Source organism: Dermacentor albipictus, chromosome 10, assembly GCF_038994185.2.
Source record: "Dermacentor albipictus isolate Rhodes 1998 colony chromosome 10, USDA_Dalb.pri_finalv2, whole genome shotgun sequence".
NCBI lineage: Eukaryota > Metazoa > Arthropoda > Arachnida > Ixodida > Ixodidae > Dermacentor > Dermacentor albipictus.
Genome location: NC_091830.1, coordinates 79,312,549 through 79,324,670, shown reverse-complemented (window position 1 = coordinate 79,324,670; position 12,122 = coordinate 79,312,549). Strand labels below are relative to the sequence as shown.

General features: G+C 50.8%; 1 protein-coding gene across 7 annotated transcripts in view; it reads right to left on the bottom strand.

The window, feature by feature from the left end:
• Nucleotides 1-12,122, bottom strand: part of LOC139050390 (uncharacterized) — a 527,729-nt gene that overhangs the window by 80,632 nt on the left and 434,975 nt on the right. For 6 of the 7 annotated variants that reach the window (XM_070526672.1, XM_070526674.1, XM_070526677.1 and 3 more), the window contains one exon: nt 2,041-2,064. The exons of the other annotated variant lie outside the window; for it this stretch is intronic. In XM_070526672.1, the coding sequence (XP_070382773.1) occupies nt 2,041-2,064 (24 nt within the window). The remainder of the gene's footprint in view (nt 1-2,040; nt 2,065-12,122) is intronic. 7 annotated transcript variants of the gene reach the window in all.

The following is a 12,122-nucleotide window of genomic DNA, read 5'->3' as shown; positions in this document are numbered from 1 at the left end:
GCAGTCATGGAGGCATTGCGGAATCAGGGTGTAGACGAGCCGTATGTAAAAATACTTAAAGATATCTATAGCGCCTCCACAGCCACCGTAACCCTCCATTAAGAAATCAACAAAACCGCAATAAAGAAGGGCCTCAGGTATGGAGATACGATCTCTCCAATGCTATTCACAGCGTGTTTACAGGAGGTATTCAAAGACATGGATTGGGAAGAATTTGGGATTATATTTAATGGAGAATGCCTTTGTAACTAGCGATTCACTCATGATATTGCTTTGCTTAGTAACTCAGTGGACCAATTGCAACGAATGCTCACTGACCTGGACAGGAAAGCCGAAGGGCGGGTCTAAAAATTAATCTGCAGAAAACTAATTTTTAACACTCTCGGAGGAGAGCAGCAGTTTACGATAGGTAGCAAGGCACTGGAAGTGGTAAGTGAATACATCTACTTAGGGCAGCTAGAAAGCGCGCCTCTGTATCATAAGACTGAAATAATCAAAACAATAAGAATGGGCTCGGGTGCGTTTGAAAGGTATTCTCAGATCATGAACAGCAGGTTGCCATTATCCATCAAAAGAAAAGTGTATAACAGCTGTGTCTTACCAGTACTCACGTATGGTGCACGTATGGGGCGGAAACCTGGATGCTTACGAAAACGGTTCTACTTAAATTGAGGACGACGCAACGAGCTATGGAAAGAATAATAATGGGTGTAACGTTAAGGGGGGATAAGAAGAGAGCAGATTGGGTGAGGGAACAAACGCGGGTTAATGACATCTTAGTTGAAATCACGAAAAAGAAATGGGCATGGGCAGGGCATATCATGAGGAAGGAAGATAACTGATGGTCATTAAGGGTCACGGACTGAATTCCTTGAGAAGGGCAGCGTAGCAGGGGGTGGCAGAAAGTTAGGTGGGAGGACGAGATTACGTAGCTTGCAGGAACATGGCAACAATTAGCATATGACTGGCGAAGTTGGAGAAATAGGAGAGAGGCCTTTGCCCAGCATAGGGCGTAGTCAGGCTGATGAGGATGATGTATGTATGTATGTATGTATGTATGTATGTATGTATGTATGTATGTATGTATGTATGTATGTATGTATGTATGTATGTATGTATGTATGTATGTATGTATGTATGTATGTATGTATGTATGTATGTATGTATGTATGTATGTATGTATGTATGTATGTATGTGTGTATGTATGTGTGTGTGTGTGCGTGCGTGCGTGCGTGCGTGCGTGTGTGTGTGTGTGTGTGTGTATGTATGTATGTACATCCGTAAGCAAAAGTATACGACCACAGGGTTGCGCAAGAAACAGAATTTCTTCGTAATTAACACTCATAAACGGAAACTGGCGACTGCACTAGAAAATTCGCAATAGGAATATTTGGATTGCCCTTTTTAATTTCAAAATGCTGTCTCAGAAAGCGGAGAAAATTACTTTTATCGCGAAATCACTGGTCCGCATACTTTAGCTCATGGGTATACGCCAGTAATATGATATTACATACGTAGGTACGTATGCATGACGCCCACAGTTGTGCAAACACATATGCACACACCTGTAGATGTTCATGATGAAATAAGCTCAACTTGAACTTGAACTATATATAATATGGGCACGTGGAAATGCACGCCTCACTATCGACGCTGGATATAGAGAATCACGAAAGCCTAACACTTCCTGCAATATCTACAATTCCTCTCATCTCTTGGCCATGTGACCGGGCACTGTAATCAGGATAGAAAGCGTATGCGTCCGCTGTCGATACATCATTTGGTGTCGGTGCTATATCTGGAAGCACTGCGCTGTAAAACTAAAATGTCTGAAAAGCACCTGCACGGCTATACTTCTTTTCTCTATAAGTACTGACACTTCTAATACCTGGAGGAAAAAAGAAGGTAGGATAAACTTTTGCACTTGAGTAATTATCCTTCTTATAGATAACTAGTTGATGACGCAACGCTGGCTTTTAGTAGGCGGTATGGATTGGAGTAGAAAGTGTCGTGTTATAATCACGGAAAAAGTGGCTTACCAGGATGAGGCCAGGGTCCAGGCTCTGAGAAGAAAATGCAACCGTCACAAAGAAACAGGTAAGGATTAGGTAACAGGTTCTGTCACCAGTATTCAAAAGCGTATATATAGGCGATGCCAAAAGCTCCTAAACACGAGTGCAGAAAGTACACTTCCAGCGTTATAAGGCATATTGCACTACATCTGGTAGGGTTAGGTGAAACTACACTGGCTTTCTTAATCAAATGATTTCGTCAAGCGCACGGTGCATATATTGCAATTCTATGATCAGGTGAACTACGCTGTCAGAGGCCACGACTCGCTGAATATATTGCATTCTCCAGGCATCTACCTAATGAAGTTCGCTAACTTTTCTAATGGTTCAGTTTTACAAATAAACCTCAATAAATAAACAAATAAGAAACTAAATAAATAAATAAGGGATTCAATCAATATGATGATTATCCAAAGAAGACAAAGGGGCTCGCTGGAAAGAGCTGTTAAAGTGAAGCTTGGCTAACCCCTGTCTCCTGTGGCACAATTCGGCAGTGAGAAGCTCTAGCATACACGCAATATGGCTAGACATGAATGTTGGCACTGTCGACAAACACTGATTAGACGACTGATCTATAAAAGCCGACGCGCTTGACCCGCTGATCAGATTTTGACTATCGCCGACTGTGTTCACCATTCTCACCATTCTTCAAGTGTAGTCTCTTTTTGTGGCCACAGGTTCGCCCAATAAATGTTACTTTCGTCTTTCAACGTATTGCTACCGTGTTCTTCATACGTCGCTCCACGTGACATTATGGTGGAGGAGCTTTTAATTGATGTACCGGAAACCCCCGACAAGCCGTGATCCAAGCCCGGACCGCAAAGAGAACTCCAACGTAGTCCCGGACCATCGAGCAACCCACCATCTTCAAAAGCTGCCCCCGAAGCACGGACTTCTACCTGAGAATACCAAGAAGATTGTGGCCAAGACAACCACAATGGCAGCCCCAGTGTCACCCATCGTATTTCAACAGCCCAGAGAGCCCCACACCTTTCGTGGACCTACGTCGGAGCATCCGGAAACCTGGCTCGAAACCTTCGAAAGGATCTCGACTTTCAACAACTGGACCTCTGAGGATAAGCTACGACATGTGTACTTCTCCTTGGAAGATGCGGCGAGGACTTGGTTCGAGAAACGGGAGTCCACCCGTACAACATGGGACCTGTTCCGCAGTAGCTTCGCGAGAACGTTCACGAGCGTTGTCCGTAAAAAAAGGGCGAAAATTATGGTGGCTACCCGAGGCCAACTATCCAATGAGACCATCGCCATCTTCACGGAAGAGATGATCCGTCTTTTCCGGCACGCTGACCTGGAAATGTCCGAAGAGAAAAAAGTGCGTTTCTTGATGCGAAGCGTAAAGCAAGAACTTTTCGCCGTACTGATCCGAAACTCACCGAAGACCATAGCCGAGTTCCTGACAGAGACAACGACGATTGAGAATATTTTAGCAATGCGCACTAGGCAATATAACCACCAAGTTCTCACGCCTCAATGCGCCATCCAAGCACTGGGCTCTGGTGATCTCCAAGAGACCATCAAGGCCATTGTGCGCGAAAAACTGCGCAAGCTGTTGCCTTCGTCGCAGCCCCAAGTGGCTTCGATAGCTGACATCGTGAAAGATGAGGTTCAACGATCACTTGGAGGTCCTGAGGTGCAACCTCAATTACCGCAGCCCCAGCCGGAAGCGATGACCTACGCCGCCGTCGCACGCCGTCAAGGTCCCCCTCAGCGACCTCGCAAGGGCCCCGTAACGCCCCGATTCCGTCATCCACCACCTCCGCCGCCACCGCCAGCACGCCAACCCGACGCCGAGCGCACTTACGCGAGGAAGACGGACATTTGGTGTGCCCCCGACCACCGCCCGCTCTGCTATCACTGCGGTGAAGCCGGCCATCTGAACCACCGATGCCCATACCACGACCTGGGATTGCGAGGCTTCGCCGTTAACGCAGTGCACCCGAGGGAAGGTGAACGCCCTCGTGACGTCGCCGACTACCTCGCCGATACTCAGTGCAGCCCACGACGACCGCCGGTTCACCGTCACCAGGCCGCTACCTGTCACCGCAGCACCGTCCATACACTGGCCCAGCCCGGGGTTGGTCTGTGTGCCCATGTCCGGATAATTAAAAGTAACCATCGATGGAGGTGCGGTTGCTGTTTGTCGAACTGACAAAGATCCTCCGCGGCCTACGAAGACTATGAAGAGACTGCCTCGACAACATAAGGACAAACCGCCATCCCGACGAAGTCTGGAAGCAAAGAATGCGCAGACGAAAGACCACCTGACGACGCCCCGTACCAGCCACTGGCCAACGTGACGCAGCCGTGATCCGGCGTCAAGGCCTAACTGTAACGCAAGACAAAGAACCACCAACCTCGACGTGCTTCTCGACCGCCACGTAGTTACCGCCTTAGTAGACACAGGAGCCGATTACTCCGTCAGGGGTGGACCCATCGCCGCCCAGTTGAAGAAAGTTAAAACTGCATGGAAAGGCCTGTCAATTCGGACCGCAGAAGGACACCTCATAACGCCCGCTGTAATCTGCACGGCAAGAATTACCATTCATCAACGGACTTACCCTACCACCTTGGTTATCCACCAACAATGTCCAGGAAACGTCATTCTTGGCATGGACTTCACGAACCAACACGGCGCCATCATCGACTTTAAGTCGAAGTCAATAATGCTGTGGGAAGATCAAGCTATACAGCCGGACAGCCCTCGTAGTCACCACTCCTCGAGTGTACTCGAATATCAAATGAGCCTCCCGCCTCGCTCCAGCATTGTTATTTCGGTCGGCACCGAAACACCCGCTGACGTAGAAGGCGTCATCGAAGACAACCAATGACTATTGCTCGACCGTGAAATTTGCGTCGCATGACGGATCGCTCGGATGCGCGGAGGAAATACGAAATTTTTGCTGACAAACTTCTGCCTGAAGTTTAAGCATATCAACACGGACACGACGATCACATCAACTGAGGAAATTCTAGAGACCAGCAATTCTTTTGTCCTCTCGGATTCTTGCGCATCGACCCCGACGACCGTGGTTCCCGAGCCAGACTTCGACATAAATCCAAGTCTCCCGGCGATTAAGCAGCAAAAGCTCAGAAGTCTGCTTCGACGATATAAAGACTGCTTTTCGACGTCATCAAGGATTCGACAGACACCAGTCGCAAAGCATCGCATATTAACCGAAAATGTGCTCGACCACCCCACCAGAGCCCGTATCAAGTTTATTCGCGAGAACGTGAAGCTATAAGGCACCAAGTCGACAAAATGCTGGCGGACGACATCATCCAGCCGTCAAAAAGCCCGTGGGCATCTCCTGTAGTCTTTGTGAAGAAAAAATTACCGACGATTACGTTACTTCCTAATGCGAAATTTGAGCGCAGCAAATAAGCTGTTTCACCTTTCCGATAGATTGAGGCAAAGAAATCGAGCAACACATGTATGCGCTATCACAGCATTTTTTTTTATTTTTCACACGTTTTCCTTTAACAAAGGCTCCACTAACAGTTCTCACGGCACGTATCCGGTAGCGGTTTCACGTCATTTTGGAACCAGATCCGATCACACACTGAACACAAACTTCCAAACGGATTGTCTGTAAACTGTCGCCGGAAAGCATTTGTTGCACCCTGACTGTTTGCGAGCCTTTGTTTGCGCTTGGCCTCGGCCTCGGCCGCGCGAACGGTAGAGTCTTCTCTGCGACGGCGATGAGCTTCTGCTTCAGCCTGGCTTACTGCTGGTTGCTCTCGACGGCGGCGATGAGCCTCCGCTTCGGCGGCGCGAACGGCAGGGTCTTCTCGGCGGCGGCGCTTAGCCTCTGCTTCGGCGACGCGTACTCCTGGATCATCTCGACGGCGGCGACGGTAAGCTTCTGCTTCGGCGGCACGCACCTCTGGATTCTGACGGCGACGGCGCTGGGCCTCTGCTCTGGCAGCTCGTTTAGCAGCAGCAGCAGCAGCAGCAGCAGCAGCAGACAGAGGACTTCCATCGGTCGTCTCGCTCATGGCTCAGAAAGAACTGGCAGATAATTTCGCAGTGGCGAACGGCAGCGGCAATTTCGGCAATTTCGCCACCGATCTGGCTCTCTGATTGCCACCGCACAGGGGCTGCATTGGAGGAGGAGCGAAGAAATGAATTAAGTTCGAGCCGGCGCTTTGACAACCGGAGACTCGCAGGAAGAGGGGGGAGGGGGGCGGCGTGTACACCCAGCGGCAAACGATGGGGGCAGAAGCGCGCGCAGCAAGCGGACAACACGATAAAGGGAGGAGGGAAGAGACAGCAGCGACTGACTGATGTCGCTGACGCCGATAGTGAGTCAACCCCAGCTGCGGAGTTGGTTTCAGGGACAACGCCGCCGATGCCGACACAAACAATATGATACCCTCGCTTCCGCAGCGCTAAGAACCAGGTCTAGCCGTGGGAAGGTGGTCACGTATTCGTCGACGTGCCGGGGCCTACGTGAAATAACCGGCGCGTCGGCAACTGAAGAGCACCCTATCCGCCACACAAGAACAGGGGGGGGGGGACCCTTTCCTCCTCTTTCTGCATGGCGGCGACGGTGTTCTATGCAGTCACGTTATCTTGACTCTCTAGTGGCGTCAGCGGCATCCAGCGGTATCAGTCGGTCGCTGCTAGCGCTGGGGGGATGAAAGGGGGGCGGAGCTGGTTACGAGGCCGACGACAACGCCGACGACGACGCGAAACCCAGGAACGGACGCCAAAGAGCTGCGCTCTAAAAGGACGGAACCCTACGTTTCTGCGTCGATTATCGTCGTCTGAACAAGATCCCGAAGAAGGACGTATACCCCATCCCACGGGTAGACGACGCATTGGTTCGTCTCTGCAAGGCTAAATACTTCTCGTCAATGGACTTCAAGTCTGGCTACTGGCAAATAGAAGTCGATGAGAGGGATCGCGAAAAGACCGCCTTCATCACGCCAGACGGCCTCTATGAGTTCAAGGTTAAGGCATTTGGACTGTGCTCGGCGCCTGCAACGTTCCAGCGCGTGGACACACTTTTAACGGGATTGAAGTGGCAGAGCTGTCTTGTTTACTCTGATAACGTCGTCGTCTTCGCCGGAAATTTCGACAGTCACCTTAGGGGGCTTGCGACAGTATTAGAGGTCATCAAGTCATCAGACCTCACTCTGAAGCCGGACAAGTGCCGCTTCGCTTATTATTAGCTTCTGTTTCTAGGCCACGTCATCAGCAAATCTGGAGTCCGCCTTGACCTGCAGAAGACAGCTGCCATCGCAAAGTCCCCGCAGCCCATCGACAAGGTGCATAGATTCTTTGGCATATGTGCGTACTATAGGCGCTTTGTCAAGGACTTCTCACGCATCGAGTCGAGTTCATGTTGGAAACGATGCAGGCCGATGCATTTCAAGAACTCAAACGACGTATGTAGTCGCCGCCGGTATTTGCACACTTCGACGGGGACGCCAATACAGAAATCCACACTGACGCTAGTAGCCTAGACCTTGGTGCTGTCCTAGTCCAGAGGAAAGGCGTACTTGAACGGGGATATCTTATGCTAGCCGGTCGCTGTCAAAAGCGGAAGGCAATTATTCTACGACTGTGAAGGAATGCCTCGCCATCATTTGGGCTACAGCGAAACTCCGCCCTTATCTATATGACAGGCCATTCAAAGTGGTCAGCGACCGTCACGCGTTGTGTTGGCTAGCTAACTTAAAGGACCATTCAGGACTGCTGGCGCGGTGGAGCATCAGACTGCAAGAACATGACGTCATGGTAATCTACAAGTCCGGATGAAAAAACTGTGACGCCGACTCCTTATCACGCACCCCCATCCTCCGCCACAAGACGACGAGGACGATGACGCCTTCCTTGGAATAACAAGTGCGGAAGATTTCACTAAACAGCGACGACCAGACCCGGAGCTAAAATGCCTCGTCGAGTATTTGGAAGGGAACATGGACGTTGTCCCTAGAGCATTGAAGCACGGATTGTATTGGTTCACGCTAAAAAACAACCTGCTCGTGAAGAACATTTCCCCAGTCTGCGCCAACTCCCTTGTTGTTGTTCCATTAGTGCTGCATCCAGAGGTACTGCACGCCCTACATGAGAATCTAACCTGTGGGCACCTCGGATTCTCCCGGACGCTGTCGAGAATACAGGAAAAGTATTACTGGCCGTGTCTGACCGCCAACGACGTCCGTTGCGTCAAGACATGCCGAGACTGTCAGCGACGCAACAGACCACCGACAAAGTCAGCAGGATTACTACAGCCGATCGAACCTCCTTGCCGACCATTTCAGCAGATTGGGATGAATTAGTTGGCACCGTTTCCGACGTCAACATCAGGAAATGAGTTGATCATAGTGACGACGGACTATCTCACTCGCTTCGCTGAAACTAAAGCTCTACCGAAAGGAAGCGCAGCCGAAGTGGCGAAATTTTTTGTCGAGAGCATCCTGCTGCGACATGGTGCCCCAGAAGTGCTCATCCCCGACAGAGGAACGGCCTTTACAGCAGAGCTCACCTATGACATTCTGCAATAGAGCCAGACAAGCCACAGGAGGACAACTGCCTACCACCCGCAGACGAATGGTCTCACGGAGCGCCTGAACAAAACCCTCGCCGACAAGCTAGCAATGTATACGTCTACGTCGAGCACAAGATGTGGTACTTGGTCCTGCCGTACGTAACGTTTACTTACAATACCGCAGCGCAAGAAACTGCACAGATCATGTCGTTCAAGGTTGTTTACGGCAGGAAACCGACGATGACCCTAGACGCCATGCCGCCGCACGTCTGCGGCGAAGAGAATCTTGACGTCGCTACCTATCTCCAGCGCGCCGAAGAAGCCCGGCAGCTCACCCGCCTGCGGAATGACAACCAACAGAGGACCAACGGCCGACACTACGACCTCCGACGACGCTACATCGAGTACCAGCCCGGCGACCTTGTTTGGATGCGGACCACTATACGTTGACGAGGACTGAGCGAAAAGCTTTTACGCCGCTATTTCCGACCATAGAAGATCATCCGATGCATTGGCCCACTGGACAATGAGGCCATGCCAGACGGCATTTCAATATCAGAGCGGCGCCGCTCACGACCTGAAGTAGTTAATGTTGTGTGACTTAAGCCGTTCAAGCAGCGCTAATGAACTTTGGGGACATCACATAGCTGGACTTTGGACTTTTGGATTGTGGCACCCTGGGCTTTGTTTATTGTTGGTTTGTTACTTTGTTTAACAAGCGAGCTTTTGTGCTTCACTCTCCTGCTGTGTTTGTAGCATCGGCAAGATGCCTTTTGAGAGGGGGGTGGCGAATCGACACGTAAACTCGTCTATCTTTTATGGGTAAGCGCTTTTAACGTCTAAGAAATGTTATCGCTCAGCGCAGGACGCGCCCACATGTATCGGAAGTTTCTAGAATGTTATCGATGCTTCTATCGGCTGTCTGTTGTAGCCGAACATTGTGTAACCTGATTGCATGTATGCGCGGCGCTAATGTTGTATACCTTTGTGGAAGGCACGCGGGTCCCAGTGGTTACTCTGGAACATTCGACGACTGATCTAGAAAAGCTGACGCGCTTGACCCGCTCATCAGATTTACACGATTGCCAACTGTGTTCGCCGTTGTCGCCGTTCTTCAAGTGTAGCCTGCTTTTGTGGGCTCAGGGTCGCCCAATCAAAGTTACTTTCGTATTTCACAGTAGTCCTACTGTATTCTTCATACGGTCGCTGCACGTGACAATATATATATATACATATCGATTCATATTGAGGTCCAAGCTGCGCACTTGGGCTTCAGCGCCCGAACCGCAGCCGCGGCGAAAGAGGAAGAAGAGACTGTAATGAAGGCGATTGCAGGGACGTCCGCTTCTCTGCTTCTCTCCTTTACAATGGCGCAGCCGCTAAACGAACCTCTGCTCGTTGAGCCCCCTCAGAGACCGTGTTGCGGTGCGGGCGCATCCTCCAGCATCCTGCTGAATCTGCTTCAGCGCTTGCAGCACTACTCGGTCACGGCGTCCACGGTTCCTCGGCATCTTATCTGGCAGCGACCATGCCTGTCATCCGAATCCCCAGATCACGGATTGACCACCCATGTATAGGAGAGCTCCTTTACCGCCAAGGTACACCGTACATGTTCCCTTGGACATGGATGCTACTGCAGTGACTCAAGGTACTACTGCATCATTGGCGCATGCTGTCCATAACCCCTAGGCTGCGGCCTCTAGCGACCTGGCTATGTTCCACATGCCCTAGAACACAACAGCCATTGCCCATAACACACTTCCGTCACCATCTCCCAGGAAGTTCCAGAGTTTCATGGCTTCGAGGACCATTGAATGTCGTTTGTATGCGCCGTTAATTGGCCCGTTGACAGGGCTGGCCGGAAGACGCGAAGATGTCGCTCGCGCTCGCCGAAAGCCGGCATAGTGATGCCGCCGAGTGACACAGATAAGGCGGCTGTGCGTACACTTCCTGGGCTGAATGGATAGCGAACCTAGTGAATGATTTCCGCCAGCTCCCTTCTACCTATGGCGATCGCTTAATGCGCATTCGCTGCCGCAGGCAAGCACCAAACCAATACGTAACGCAGTAGGTGTATGAAAAGCTCGACCTTCTAGGGGTCTGCGACATCATTTGGTTCTCTTCTGCTTCAAGCCATTATGCGATGGATGGATTGCTGGGCTCTACCCACACTGCCAACCCCACTGCTAAGCCTGCGGAAACGTCAACCTGTGTTAACGCTCGAAAGGCAGCTGAACTGCAGCATAGCTTTCATTTTGCTGTAGGCATGCCGGAGGCGGGACATTCACCGACCCTCACCACATGACCCGGCTTCTTCTATTGTGGTCGTATTCGTCACAGTGCCACGGAGTACCCTCAGTGACCAAAAATGCGGATCTATTACCCGGCCTGCCAATCACCCACCGCCTATGTTGCCGGTCTTTGTGAAAGGGACAGGTGACGTGTTGCCGCTTATGGATGCCAGCGCTGAGTGAACAGCGCTACACCAACGTCATGATGCTCACACAATCCGTCCCCGCTGTAAGGGCTAAGATGCAGCGTGCTGTACCAGTGGGCGTACTCGACATGCGTGGTATGGACATCGGCGGGGACAAAGTTTGTCCCAGCAGTTTCTGTTTTCCAGGGCCTCCCTAGAGACATGATTCTGGGGAAGGAGTTGTGGCTTCTACGCCAGTTCCGACACCTACAGGTGAGACCGCCTATTCGCTTACCTTGTCTTGAGTACTCGCTCGCCACGCGGCATTGTTTGCCCATAGCATTATATACGCACGGGTGACCATTCGCCGAAATGCGTGCTACTTGGCGCTTCCCTATCTAGTAACGTGCGAGTCCAGAGGGGATGTAGATTGATGTGCAGAGAGGAGGCAGGAGAAAGGGCAGTTCCCATACAAGGGGGGAGTGGGAGGTGACATGAGAAGGCAAGGAAAGCCTACTACCATATGACACTGTTTGCAGGGAAACTGAATATGCTTAAGTTCAAGGTACATTACAGCACGTTCCTGCTATTTCTGAAAAAAATAAACACCGTGAAAATATGTCAAGCGGAGAAATTACGCAGGGTGTGTAGAACCAGAGCCGCATTAATTAAAGCCGACCGCGGGGTCTAGGTACCACTGTGGAAGCGGTCGACCATCAAATCAACACTTGAATGCCCGCTGCGGCAGTTTTGCGGCTATGGCATTGCTAGAGGTGCGGGTATGATCCCTACTGCGGAGGGCGCATCTCCACCGGGGTGAAATAGGAAACGTATGTGCACATACATTTTTTGACACGTTAAAGAACACCACGGTGTCAAAATTAATGCGGAGTCCGCCACTGCGACATGCAACAGTGGTTTGGCACGTAGAGCCCGATAACGGAACTGAAGTTTAATAATTCTGCCTCGATGCGATGTGCCACGTGAGGCAGTGACAATGCTCAACCCTCTCCGAGGTTACGAAATATGGCGCCTTACAACGCCTGAAGGAAACACCTATCACTGTGTGTTCTATGTACTAAGCAGACAAACAGCAGTGGTACACGAATGGTAAT